Source organism: Aythya marila (assembly GCF_965140915.1).
Source record: "Aythya marila genome assembly, chromosome: 2".
Taxonomy (NCBI): domain Eukaryota; kingdom Metazoa; phylum Chordata; class Aves; order Anseriformes; family Anatidae; genus Aythya; species Aythya marila.
In genome coordinates, this window is record NC_139043.1 from 127,823,615 (window position 1) to 127,837,911 (window position 14,297).

Below are 14,297 nucleotides of genomic sequence, written 5' to 3' on the forward strand. Positions count from 1 at the left end.
AATTAGGCTGAATCAATAAATCATCCTGCAAGTCAAATATTGTTGTGGTAAAGATGATTTTCCCTGTAGGAACTATTCAGCAATAAAATCATTTACAGGAAAGTAGTACTGTAGCTATAAGATGAGAAATTTTACACATACCAAGGAAGCAGTGTTAGCCCTCATCCAGAGGCAGATTGGTTGTATTTTAGTATTTTGCGCATGAATGCTCTGACCACTTACGCAGACAGGAACAACAGAAAAGATGGGCATCATCCAAGAAAGAAAACTTAAATCATTCATGTGCAGACAAACACTCAATTTTTTGTGTTGAGAAGCTTTTATTGACTCACGACAATACTTTGGATTAGTCACACTATGGCTCTGGAATATCAAATTATAATGCAGTCATTTTCCCAATAAAAGTAAATAAGAAAATAAAGAAGCACAGTGCATGAGGCTTTGGTCACTGAACTAAGGTGAGTTTAAAGAGCCAGTCCCAGTCCGGTGCAAGGAGGGAGTTTCTTCACACTCTTTGGTAGACTCTAGTGCAGACAACCCCTTTCATGGCACACTCCTAAGGCACAAAAGAGAAAATTAACATAAGGCTCCCGCTGGCAGACGGTGTGTTTGTTGCAGTATTTCTGTGGTCAGTGAAAATCCAGATGTCATATTTTAAATCTCTGTATTATTTTTAGGGCCAACAGCAAAGATATAGTTACGTTGCAATAAGAGTGGTTTCTGTTTTAACAACATCATACTTAATTAAGCATCATATAATGACAAATACATTGCAAAATTAGGCTCAGCTTCCAGAAACAAATTTACCTTCCTTATTATTACTGGTTTGAGAGAAACGTCAGCACTGCCTAGTGTATCATTCCATGGCTCATGAACACTTTCAATTTTACAAACATATTTTTTGTGGAAGTAGAAGCAGCCTCTGTAGTTCAGAGGTCAGGCTTCTGGCCTACAAAACTTTGCACTCTTGAGTCACAAGATGTTTCTCCTGACCTTCTCACCCCGGTGGCTCTCAGCGGTTCCCTGTTACTCACAGCCACCAGGCAAGTGCGACAGAGGTGACAGGACGTGAGACAGACATCATTGGCCTGCAGAAAACGAGGCCTCCTCCACAGTCCTAGCTTAGACCAGAGGCAGGGCTCAGGGCACTGGTAGTAAAGGGACCCAACCTCTGCTCAATACTTTCAAGATGTTTACATACTTGGAAAAATGGACACAGAAATGCAGCCTCAATAAGATGTGAAGGCAAATAACTCTTCCCAGTGTAAGAAAGCTTAAAATAAAATGCAGTCTGAACAAGCTAGCATGTAAAGGCATAGTGCTGCTGTTAGTGAATAAATTGCCCAATCTAGTTTAAGTCCACTCTTTAAAAACTTAAATGAACAAAGCAATTCTTTTCATTCAGAAGTAAAATCTTAATTCCCTAAAATGTATTATGACACTGGCTTGGCTCCCCTGTGGCTTTTATGTGGCTGCTACAGAAAGGTAGGTTAAATGGAGAGTAAAGAAAGTCACTGCTGCACAGCCTCCATGAAGGACCTGGCCCTCTCAATGCTGAAGGCCCTTCAGAGAAGTCATTAGGACCTGCTGGCCCCACTGCACATCAACATCACCGGCAGGATTAGGCATAGAGGTCTGACTTTCATGAAATTAAACCTCCAGCACCTACTGAGTGAGCTGGGTGTGCTCACACCAAAAAAGCAAACAGAAGTGTGAACCGACTGGCACTGGTGAAAGTAAATGTATGAAAAGGTGTGAAATCACTTTTCTAAGGCAGACAGGCTTCATTCTGAAGACGGAAGAAAAAGAGACAGTACAGGGACAGAAGTATCCAGCTTGCAAAATTATTTTTTACATTTTACAGGTTTCTGCTCTTTGAAAGCCAGCCACATTTGTTTTAAGAATAATCTTGAGATCAGTAAATATGATCTCAACTCATGGCAGCACTTCCAGTATAATCACTTTAATGACAATTTGCTGTTATGGGACACTATTTATTTCCTTCCAGCTTGTTTCCCTTTTTTCTCCATCCTTATTTCTCTCATAAGCCAAAATTGATAGTATGCTTAAACAGAAGCAAACTGAAGAGTCCATTCTTCTACCATCCAGCACTGTACAAGAAGCAAGAGCCTGGTACTTACCACCACCATTTTCCCATCAACCAGTCTTCTCTTTATTGTAGTTTCTTTGCCGTTCCACTTCTGCACTTGCACCAATGACCCTTTCTCCAAGGTTACAACACTCTATAAAGGCCAAGAGAAAAGTTTCAAACTGTAGTCCAAGCTTTGCAGGTAAGGGTAGCAACTCACTTTATGTTCAGCAAGATCCATGTTCTCTGCTAACAATAAACTTCTTACCGTTGGTGTCAGCACCATACTATTTCTTCTTTCATTGCTTTTCTTGAATAGCTTGTAAGTTTCTTAGTGCACTAATAGGGTAGGAAAAACTCCTCCTGGCTCTCTTCCAGGATATCAGAATCACTCAGAGATCATCAGCCCCCCTTACCTTAACTTTCCGGTCATCTGCTGTCGTTTCATCAAACTGCTGGCCCAGTTTGAAGGAGATCTCTGTATTTTTGAAGGTGCTTTCAGTTCTGATGTTTACTATGTCCCCTTTCATACTGATGATCACATCAGGCTTTGCCAAGCCACCTAGTTTTCGTGTAGCTAAGCCCACTCCTAGAAATCAGAAACATAATTGCCATTACTTTCAATACTTAAAGAGGTCTTATAAAAAAAGATGGAGAAGGACTCTTTACTCAGGTAGATAATAATAGAACAAGGGGGAATGGTCTTAAACTAAAAAAGAATAGACTTAGACTAGACATTACAAGTAAATTCTTCACTGTAAGGTTAGTGAGGCACTGATACAGGTTGTCCAGAGAAATTGTGAATGCCCCATCCCTGCTGGTATTCAAGGGGCCTTGGCCAACCTGATACAGTGGATGACATCCCTGTCTATTGCAGGAGGGTTGAAGTTAGATGACCTTAGAGGTCCCTTCCAACCTAAGCCATTCTATGATTCTATGATTCTACATTATAGAAAGCTAGAAACCCACTATCATTTCATAAAACTTCAGTGGAAAAATGAGGAACACTTTCTTCCTGGATACTATAATGCCTGCTTTGGATGGCACACTGATTTTTCATATGAGGAAGCGCTGTGTTCAGAGGCAGCCCCAGTTGGTAGTGTGCACCTCCAGTAAGAAATAAAGATATACATTAGCGTATCTCAGAAACTAGTGTACATTTAGCTAAGAAGAAACATAGGAGTTTACTAATGTGCATGTGCTTTTATAGAGATAGAATAGGTAGAAGAAAGAAAAAGGGACCGTTTCTCATAAAATCTTGATGAATTCCTTTTAAAATAAAAATTATTGAATAATATGAGAACCTGAACTTTTCTTAACCAGATGCATGGAAGAAACTGAATTCTGAACTGCCAATATGCTTTATTTATGAAAGCATCAAATACACTGGACAATTCCTAGGTTGCTACTAAGACCCCTTAAGGATCTTAACATTTAAACCTCAGTGAAAAGGACAAGTAAACATTTAAGTAATGATTTATTGCTGTTTTATAAAAATGGAAAGGAGATAGCTACAGTTAGTTCACTTGTTAATGTTGTGCTATGCTCAAATTAAAACAATCATATAAAAGGAGATAATGTTATCAGTAAATTATAATACTATCTGCAGTAATTATTCAATGCTGAAACATTTCTGTTCAGGTCTTCAGAAGAATGTCTGTAGCTGGACTTGCATCCCACTTTTACTCTGGTTAATTAATTAACTGAAGTTCTTTTGTTACTCAGTTTAACATTTCAAATAAGGGGAATTAGTGTCTCAGTGGATCATTTATACAGCAAAAGAAATGCTCTAACTGACTGTCTGTGCACTTGCTATACAGGAATAAAACCAGCATTAGAATAAAACACAATGCCTAATTTGTTACATTTCTGGCATTCCTCAGTAACAGATAGATTCATTCATAGGATTTAGACCTCTGAAACCAAAGTGTCATGAGACATCAGCTCCATTATATATTGTAAATTATCTCAAGTCATGAGTTTAACAGTGCAATGAAGAGAAACATAAAACAATGCTGCATCTCCTTAGATCCTTCACATTACAGACAAACAGAATAGATTAGGTCAGTTCAGTTAGGCAGAGATGAATTTATAATGGTAATTCAGCATCTGCCTTTCTTTTTTTTTTCCCATTTTAGTAAATGCTAAAGTAAATAAATGAAAGTATGCTAGAAAAATAATTAAAGTGCCTATGCAGCCAGGAAGAAGACAGCATGCATGAGAAAAGCATAAGACGAAGAACAGACATTCCCAAATGAAATTTATTAAATAAAAAAAAAATAAAAATAAAAAGTAGAATGCAACATCTCTCACCTAGTTCTTTCATATAGTCATCAAAATTTTCACTGGAGACAAGTTTCCAGGTTCCCACAAATCGGTTACACATCGTGTTGGCTTCGTGAGGCAGTGGTCCTGGAGAGAAAGGCGGCGGCCACAGAAGCTCTTGGTGGGAGTCAGAGAGATTGTGTGCCCGGCTCAGACCTCATTTGCCTCCTTTTAAAGATGCCCGGTCCCTGTAATGGTCAGGATGGGCCAATAGGAGAGGCAGGGCCAGGGAAGACAATGTGCACCTTGTCCAAGGCAGTCGTGTCAGTACCAAGGCTCCGGGTGACGCCTGCTTCGGCTTCCTCCACTGAATAGATCAGGACAGTGAGGTGCACATGCGGAAGGGGATGTGAGGCTATCACTGCAGCCATGGAGTAGTCTGGGGACTGCAGGGGGGCTGGAGCCACGTGGAGATGCCAAGCACAAGAGTACTGTATCCCCATGAAATCCAACTCTGACTGTCCTCCCAATACCATTCTGCTGCTATCACCATTACTACTGCCATCACCTCTATGACAGGTAAATCACAACCACATGGATTTAGGGTAAGAGTTGTTGAGAACCTGCTATATACATTTTTTTTCTCATTTTATGACTCATCACGGAAAGGATTTGTGTGTTTTATCCTTTGCAGACAGAATGGGATGCATCTGTCCTGTTTTCTGCCTTTGCATCAGAGCAAAGATTCCAAACTGTTGGTTGTTCCCTGAGTATACCCTAGAAGGCACCACAAAGAGAAGAAGCAGCCAAGCTTCACTGTCTCCCTTCTTCCACAAATAAAGGCAAGTTCAGAAGATCGGTGCATTCATGGAGCTCAGCTCTATAGGGTTTATCCTTAGCTCAAAGCCAATTGGTGAGAGGTGAGCAGTCTTACTGGCTTGGGAAGAAGGCATATACTGTTCTCTTTTTGCCTCTCTGCACTTGCATAGTTAGTTTTTGTAGAGTTAAATGAAGATTTAAGCCAGTGCAGTCTTGGCCTTGTATTCAAATGTTTCTTACTGTCATGAGATTTCTTCAGGTTTCCTTGCTGTCATGAAGGGTGATGGTGACTTCTGTGCCATGTGAAGCAGAGAAGGATGCTCAGGCCAGACACCTTCTGCCTTCAGATGAGGAGACAAAAAATCTGCCTCCTAAATGTCTTCTTCCAGTGGTGTTATTGCATGGATTAGAATGGGTCTGTGTGCCTCTGTTATTACATTTATTATCTAAACTTCCACAGAATCACAGGTCTGGGAAACCTGTGCCAGTAAAGAAGTGCTTCCAGATGTTCAGAGGGAAAGTTTCAGTTTTTGCCCATTGCTTCTTGTACTTTCCCTGGGCACCACTGAAAAGAACTTGGCTCTGTCTTCTTTGCACCCTCCCTTCAGGTACCTATATCCAATGATAAGAGCCCCCAGAGCCTTCCCTTCTTCAGACTGAATGATCCTAGCTCTCGTACCCTATCGTCATAGGAGAGGTGCTCCAGACCCTTCATCACCTTAATAATCCTTCATTGGAGTCTCTCTATGTTGTGGTTTAACCCAACCACACAGCCATTCGCTCACCCTCCCCCCTCCCTCTCTGGGATGGGAGAGAAAAACGGGAAAGTGAAGCCCTAGTACTGAGGAGACCAGCACTGGATCCAGCACTCCAGATGTGGCTTCACTAATGCTGACCAGAGGGAAAGGATCACCTCCCTCAACTTGCTGGCGATATGCCTCTTAATGCAGCCCAGAATACCATTAGCACTCTTAGCAGAAAGGATGCTCCTGGCTCATGTTCAACTCCACAAGGAACCCTGAAGCTTTTTCTGAAACACTGAGTTGAAAAGGTTTTTTTTTGTTTGCCTGTTTTTTTTGTTTTGTTTTGTTTTGTTTTGTTTTTTCAACGTACATTTAGAACTGTTGTCTTGTAGTTAGTGAAAAACAGTCACAAAGGACAAATCCATAAACCATGTGTACAATTGACAGGCAAGAATTGTAAGCATTGTAATTCAAGACACCTCAAAGTATATGAAATTATTGTAAGACCACATCAAGTGTAATACTGTCCCCCTGTCTAAACCACCTTCACTATTACTTGCTGTGATAGGATTATGAAAGTGAAAGGATTAAATAGCTTCTTTCCTATTTGTATGAACAACAGTTCACTAACAGTTCAATAAAAAATGTCTTTTTGTCATGAATAAACTTTCTGAGCTGTGGCCACATATGGGCATTTCTCAGATCTTTATTGCAAAGAAAGGAGTGAAAGAGTGAAATGGAGCTGATGCTGGGACAAGATAGGTAAGGTTTGGATCTTGTATCAAAAGCTGTCATATGTAGGAAGGAGAACACGCTTCAATAGGAAAATGGTACAAATTGAGTAGAGAAAATAATATAATCTCTGGATTATTCTGTGGCTGTGTGGAAAAGTCTTAAATTATAAATGTTGTTTGTATATGCAAAATGTTTTTATTCTGTCAGTCATAAGATGAACAAGGGTAAGTCGACCAGAACTTCCTATTACTGCTCAGATCTAATTACAGTTCAGTGTAAGGGTGTAAAGTCCAGAGTGATTAAAAATGAAAATAAAAAAGAAATAAAAGAATTACTATTTTCTCCTGCACAGTAGGAAGCAGATGCTGTGTCTCTAAAATGCAAATAAATGTCAATTTGTGAAGGTGTTGTCCAAACAATGTTCTTCTAAAGCAGAGATGCATTATATTATATTTAGTGTAAAGAATAGCTAGGTCTTTTATCCAATCTCTGGAAATGAGAAAACTCCTTCTAAATGAAACTATCCATTATTTCTCAAGGAATAATAGGAAAATATTCAACCGTTGCTCCTCAGGCATTCTTTGTTCTTTCATTTAATTGTCTTTTCCACATAAAGGCACTTTAGCAAGACAAGACTGGTGCCTTTGGGAAATAAAAGATGATTGGGACATTGTAAAATCAGGCTCAAAGAAATTCAAGAAGAGCAAATCAGTCAGAATAGAACAGCTATACTGCAGTACCAGTAGCCTTAAGAACAAAAGTGACAGAGAATTATTTATACAGACAAAAACCCCAGTCTTAAGCAGTCTCAAACAATGTTGACATTGCTACCATCTATCTCTTTGTCACTAAGAAAAATCATCACTTTCATTTAAAGGACTTACAGTCTAGAAAGAAGAAGAGCAGGGAATTAGTTCTTCAGTAGAAATAATAACTATGGAAAGCAATCTTTTCAAGTGTAAAGAAAAAAAGTGGCAAGGATTGTGTGTACATGTGATGAGACAGAGCTTTGAATCTCCCTTTTTTTTCTTGTGGTTCGAATAAAACAGGATTTGAAATCAATACACTTGGAGATTGTGAAGCAGAACTAGAGATAAGGGTAAAAACTGATAAAAATAGAGAGATAAGAACATAAGGAGAATTTTAAAAGAAACATAAAAAATAATTTACAAAAAGTAAATTTATGTTAACTTCATTAAATGAAATATGATAGGGGCACATTTCACCCCAACAAAGTCTTAATTAAATTCTATGGGGAGTAATCAACAAAACAGAAATAAAAGCAGAGAGTGGAGGCCAAATGCCTGCCTTGCCTAAAGGACACTAGGGATGTTTGGACACTGACGCGAGGGAGCTGAGGGACCAACTATGAACATGAGGCCAGCGGTCTGCCCTTCCCAATGGCTGCATTTGGCGGTGTGAGCAGCCTTTCGTCTCCTTAGCTGGGCCACCCCAGGAGACCAGACCAAGACTGCTCAGGCCAAGGGGATGGGTAGCAGATCTGGGTTTGCACTGGGCTTGGCAGAGCCTCGTGCAGAAGTATGCTGAGTTCCTTCCAGTTGAAACCAAGAATGAAAAGAAAAACAGAGAAGTAACAGAAAGGTCAAAGAACAGAATAAGCCTTGCTTAATCCTTCTCTTATGCTGCTGAAAATCCGTAGGCATGAGTCCTCTTCCCCTCTGGTCATCCAAGACCACTCCTGTAAAGAAGGAATCAGCCAATACACTAACGGGTAAAAATCTCCTCTTAGCATTCAGGGGTGCTGATTGAAGCCTATGGGTTCTGTGAGATCCTTTTTTTTTAAGAAAGGAATGCTGTGGAATGGTTTCTGATTTTTGGAGAACAGTTCAGCACTTCAGAAAGGAGATGGGAACCTGTGCTGCTCTGCAGGTGAGGCAAGACACTGATCTGCCTTTTCTCCTTGAAAGCCATATTGTCACCTCCATCCACAAATGAGAGAGCACATATTTGTTTGACAGAGAAAAAAAAAATCTCTGTTTACTCAAGATATTATTGGGCTGCTGTCTTTTTTAGAGAATAAGTTTTGGACTTGTTTAGAGAGCGAATTGCAGACATGTTCACAGTCTAAAAAAAGCATCACTAATCCTTCATTATGGTGCTAGCCCAAAAAAAGTTTATGTCATAACATCACTTCATTGAAAGTCCTAGCACCTCAAGTTTTAAATGTTGTTGTTTTAATTAACAAGTCTGGTCTTTGATTCATTCACCAAGTCTGAATTTGGATAATAAAATAAATGATGATGATTTCAGAAAAGATTAGCTTCCTCTTTGAAAAATTGTATGATACAATTGCAACTGCAGGCTTTATTTAAAGTGGAAGATTTTGGGGAAGTAAAGGTTGCTGTATTAATATTGGCAATTTGACCTCTGAAATAAAAAGGTTCTGTAACTGTGGGCAATGAGAGATCATAGAATCATAGAACCACTAGGGTTGGAAAAGACCTGCAAGATCATCTGGTCCAACCATACCCCTACCTCCAATATCACCCACTAAACCATGTCCCTAAGCACCATGTCCAACCTCTCCTTAAACACCCCCAGGGATGGTGACTGCACCACTTCCCAGGGCAACCCATTCCAATGCCTGACTGCTCTTTCTGAGAAGAAATGTCTCCTCATTTCCAACCTAAACCTTCCCTAGCACAACTTGAGGCCATTCTCTCTAGTCCTATCATTATCACCTATCACCTGTGAGTAGAGGCTGACCCCCAGCTCCCCACCACTTCCCTTCAGGTAGTTGTAGAGAGCATGGGCTGATACTCAAGATTTATTTAGTTTATTTATCATCTCCCAGTGGCAGGTTTTCTGCTACTACACTGTATTTTTATCCCATTTTTCAAAAGTAATTTTGTGCTAGGTAGATTGAGTACTATATATATGGGGCATAATTCCTAAAGCATAATTCCTTCTCCTACGCAACAGCTGTTCTTAAAGCAGATGACATTTCAAAACCAGTGAAACCATATTAAAATCAGGGGGCTGTACATGACTCTTTTAACATTTTTAATTTTTTGCAGAATTTGCGGATGGTCTTTTAGAACTTCTTTTAAATGACTCTTTAGTTCATCTGGAGGGCAGAAACTCTTCCTTTTCTTTTCCTTTCTCCAGCAGTATTAATAGAGCAGAAACTTGGGAACAGTCTGACTCATACAGAAGGAAGTCCAAGTGTATGAGGTCTGTGCTGCTGGCAGTAAGGTCCCAGCACTGTCGCCTCTGACAACCGACCTCAGTAATGTCAGGAATATATGGAATTTGGTTCACAAGAGGTTAACTTAATCATACAGCTTGAGATACACTATTTTGCCCATGTTGTGATTACTGCACACCTTTTCAGATTCTCCTTGTTCAGGTCTAGGGAAACCTAGACTTCCTAATTTTTTTGTCTTCTGTTTGAGTTAAGAATCCAGGGCTTCTGTGGACATGAAGTTTTGAAATTGGTGGCAAAAGAAAAGGGTAATTCAAGAATAAAAGGAGTTGAAAAATCTGGTGTCTAAGCGGCTTTGCATCTAGAGGGGTTTGTGTTCCCATGAAAGTTTTCTCTAACAGGTGTAAAACACAAAGACTGGTTTAACCTAATGATCTAGTAGAAAACGAATATGGGAAATAAAGTAGGTTGCATCACTATAAAACCTTTAGGCATTTTATTAGGCCTGAGAGCACTTTCTAAGTTAAGATTTTTTAGTTAATGGTTTTTGTCTACTCCAGGACAAGAGAGATATGAAGGTAAGGCAGATTAGCAATATAAACAAAGCTGAGAGCTTTGATTTCACTTCAGGTGGATCTGGACAAGATCAAACCACTTCAGATCACCCCCAGGTTTTAAATTTTCAGCATTTGTATGGTCTCCAAAACCATAGCCCTGTGTGAGGTGCCAGGTTGCCTGTTCACATTCAAAGCCGATGCTGGGTTTGTGGGCACGTCAGCCACAAGCTCCTTGCAGTCAGTAGCCCATACACAGCATTCATCAGATGATGGTTTGTATCTAGGTCTACGTCTGTCTCCATTACACAACAAATACCACTCACTGGATCATCTCTGACCCCCATTCTATGGTGAGATGGGTCACAGTTACCAAGAGTGGCATGGTATTTCATACAATACTGCCCGTACAGCTCTGTCCCCATGGTGCATCCCCCCCAAAGGCCCTTTCTGACAAACTCCAGCACAAGCCCAGGTTGTAGAAAGCAGAACATTTTATTGAATAGCCATAACAAATTAAACTAGCTGCATATAATTGTTTCGGGATATATCTGTAAAAAGTACAGTTCTCTTCAAAATGTATTTGTGGAGTTTTTCTCCTTCAGTGAAGTTTTTCCTCAGCTTTAAGCATTTGTCCTGTCTGAAGATGGCTTCTTCATGCCTTTTCATAAACTCTTTTGCTGGTAACATTATTCATGGTGCATTCCTGAAAAAAAAAAAATAATAATAATAATAGTAAATTTAATCAGCTTTTAAGTCTCACTGCATATCTGTTAGTCAGAAGGCAGAGAAATGCTTATCCACTGAAAGCCAGTGTAAAAATGAATTTGCATTTCTCCTCCTTCAAAAACAATTGCCAAAACAGTGAAACTCAAGTTTGAGTGCTTCAGAAAGAAAAATCTAAAATATTTCTTAGAAGTATAGAACTGAAAGACTATCTGTTTCAGCTTCCTCCAGATTTCTAATCCCCCCATTTTATGGCCCCCAAAGAAGGCTCTTGGGACTTTCATAGAGGGTGAGTGGACTCTGGACTTGGGCAGTAGTCTCTTTTCCTCTCACCTTTTGTAGCTGTGGCTTATGTTCTTCACACACGTGCACAACACACACACAGAGTCCTACATGACTTGCCGCTGCTTGTGTCAGCCTCTGCGTGTCAGGCTCTGTCCTCATCTTTTTTTTTCCACTAGATCAAACTGTTTTCTTCAATCTTTCCTAATCTTTCCTAAAGTTATTATTAACAACTATTTCTATTTATTCTCCTTTGCTCTTTATCCAAAGAAATTTAAATACTAAATTTGTGGACACATCTTTTTCTTTACAGGAGGGAGAACTCTTCAGGAATTTCATGTTCATTTATAGTTTTGTAACATGTAGGAATCATAGCTGCCTTTCATGAACACATTTTTAGTCCCCTCCCAGATATTTCAAAGCATCTTTTCTAAAAGTGGAGAGCAGTTCTGGGAAACCCCAAACTGCAGCTGAGCCTCACAGGCACCAAGCACATCTGCCCAGACAATGCCAACTAAAGGAGATCTAGCTTTCTTTCTTCCTTTCTTTCTTCCTTTCTTTTTCTTTCTTCCCTTCTCTCTCTCTCTTCCTCTCTCTTCTGGAGTGGAACAGTAGGAGCATTTTGTGTCAGCATAGAGCAAGTGCACATAATATAAGCTTCGCTAACGCATCCTCTATTCTGTACAGGACTTTAAAACTAAGATATATAAAAGTTTCCCTAATGGGGATGATTTATTTGCCCTACTCTTCCCTAACCATCTCTTGCTCTGAATGGAAAGCAAGCACCTCTATACCATAAGTTTAACACCACATGCTCCAGACTTATTCAGAGAGACTTCTCACTCAGTGTACAGACTATTCAGATGTTTTCATTCCCCATATTTGAGTCCAATGTAATACATCCACCAGACAAGAATTCTGCACAAGGAATTCTGTGATTAGACAACAAAAAAGAACTCACCACCACCAGGTTCCCATCCACCACTTTCCTCTTTATGATAGTCTCTTTGCCATCCCACTTCTGCACCTGCTTCAGTGAGCCATTTTCTAAGGTTATGACATTCTGTTGAAGAAAAGAGGTAAGTGTGGCCTTTTTATCGGGGTGCTATGGACTGAAGAGAAGACTGTTTCCATGTCCAAGCAGTAGTAAAGTAAAAAGGATTCTTTGCATGCTTACCTCTGAAGGCATCATTTCAACTGTGGATGTCAAAACCATGACTCTCTCCTCCTGCTCTGACATCCTCTTTGAGAGATGTAGTTGGAAAATGCTGTTTTTAGACTCACCTTTGTTTTTCTGTCATCTGCTGTGGTCTCATCAAACTCTTCACCCAACTTGAAAGAGATCTCTGTATTTTTGAAGGTGCTTTCTGATTTGATGGTTATCACATCACCATTTATGCTGATGGTTACATTGGGCTTGGCCACACCAGCCATTTTCCTGGTAGCAAATCCCACACCTACAAAAAAGAAAGGACACCATGAAAGTTTTATCTCTAGTTAGTGTTCTTATCTTATATGGAAAAAAAAAAAAAAAAAAAAAAGACTTCAGTGTTACTTTTCATTTTCTGAATTATTTATTAATCCTATGTTGCAGAAGTTCTTTTGTAACATCCAACTAGCTGTAATGTTTATAGACCAAGCCAAGTGGGATGACATAAGGAAATTGTCTTCTGTCATTGACAGAGTAGCAAAAACAACATTTTGAAGACTGACACAAAAATTTAATGCTAAATATTCACATATGTACTTGCTCCATATTACCACAATGGTTTATGCACTAATTTGTATGCTAACTATAGCTAAAAACAAATAAGCAGAAATATATGAGTTTCTAAGCCACAAAACCAACCAAACAAAAAACACTTAAATCACAGATATATTTGTCAGTGGCTGTGCTGAATAAAAGGAAATGATTAAGAAATAGCTGGCAACAGTTGTCCTGATTAAAATCTGGGCTAAAGATTAAGAGTGCTAGAGTCTCACTGAAAGCTGTCCGAGTGCTGCAGAAGTCTCAGTGAGTATTTTACTCATAATCTCCAGATAACACCCCCAGATTTTTAGCATGTATGGATCCAGTCAGTGCAAGTTACGTCATACATCTCCTACTCTACAAGAATATGGACACCTTTTAAACCCTATTTTAATTCTAACCGTGAAGTTTACACCTTTAGAGGCGAGTGTTATTCCTCAAATCTTTTGCAAGTATCTGCATGAATCCATGCAATTTTATTTGTTAATATTCACCAGAGGCAGCCACGGAGCTTCATTCACTCTAAACAGGCATGACAATTAGTCAGTGTCCTAGTCCAAGAGCAATATAATGAAATTTAGGTGTGTTGCTCTTAGACATGGAGAAGCTTGCTGCATTCTAGCATTATACCACTTTGTATCTCCAAAGGATAAAAGCAAATCCACATAAAACGCTGCAGTAAGGGGTTTTACTTCCATTTATAGCACTACTAAGTAGGCATGCATAGACTTGGCTTACCTGAAACTATTCCTTGCAATTAAGGTTTTTCTTAAATAACAGGAATGTGACAACACTAATCCAAACAGCAAAGTTCTCCAGTATAACACTGTCTAATCAAAGTAGTTGGACTAAAAACCCCTTGATAAACAGCATAGCCAGAAAAAAAAAAAAAAAAAAGAGTAAAGAATAAAGTTCAAATTCAGCATTCCTTCCCTTTCCCAGATATAACAACTCCAAATAACAATTCTCACCCAGCTCTTTCATATAGTCCTCAAAGTTTTCACTAGAAAGAAGCTTCCAGGTACCCACAAAGTGGTCACACATTTTGTCAGGCTGGACAGGAGTCTTCCACAGGATCAAGCAGAAATGCAAGACGGGAAGATAGTATGAGCTCCAGGAGATGAGGAGTTATCTTTAAAAAGGAGCCTTGGCCACATGATGCTCTAGG

General features: G+C 39.5%; 2 protein-coding genes across 2 annotated transcripts; both read right to left on the minus strand.

Moving 5' to 3' along the window:
- Positions 1-505: 505 nt before the first annotated feature.
- Positions 506-4,475, minus strand: LOC309875169 (myelin P2 protein; the record flags this gene model as incomplete). The annotated part of the gene is made up of 4 exons (XM_082754313.1): positions 506-556; positions 2,142-2,243; positions 2,506-2,678; positions 4,403-4,475. The coding sequence occupies 4 exons, from the start codon at positions 4,473-4,475 to the stop codon at positions 506-508; spliced, it is 399 nt and encodes a 132-aa protein (XP_082610439.1).
- Positions 4,476-10,847: 6,372 nt separating this feature from the next.
- On the minus strand, positions 10,848-14,254 carry LOC309875168 (fatty acid-binding protein, adipocyte). The gene is made up of 4 exons (XM_082754312.1): positions 14,101-14,254; positions 12,664-12,836; positions 12,341-12,442; positions 10,848-11,077 (listed from the first exon to the last, which is right to left on the minus strand). Exons 1-4 carry the CDS (start codon positions 14,171-14,173, stop codon positions 11,027-11,029), a joined length of 399 nt encoding a protein of 132 aa, XP_082610438.1. The 5' UTR covers positions 14,174-14,254; the 3' UTR covers positions 10,848-11,026.
- Positions 14,255-14,297: the final 43 nt, after the last annotated feature.

Excerpts from the sequence above, each read along its gene's own strand:
- LOC309875168 (XM_082754312.1), bottom strand. The coding sequence starts at position 14,173 with ATGTGTGACCACTTTGTGGGTACCTGGAAGCTTCTTTCTAGTGAAAAC. Across the intron at positions 12,443-12,663 it reads CAGATGACAGAAAAACAAAG|AATGTCATAACCTTAGAAAA; the intron begins GTGAGTCTAAAA and ends TTTCTTCAACAG. Across the intron at positions 11,078-12,340 it reads TGGATGGGAACCTGGTGGTG|GAATGCACCATGAATAATGT; the intron begins GTGAGTTCTTTT and ends TTTTTTTTTCAG.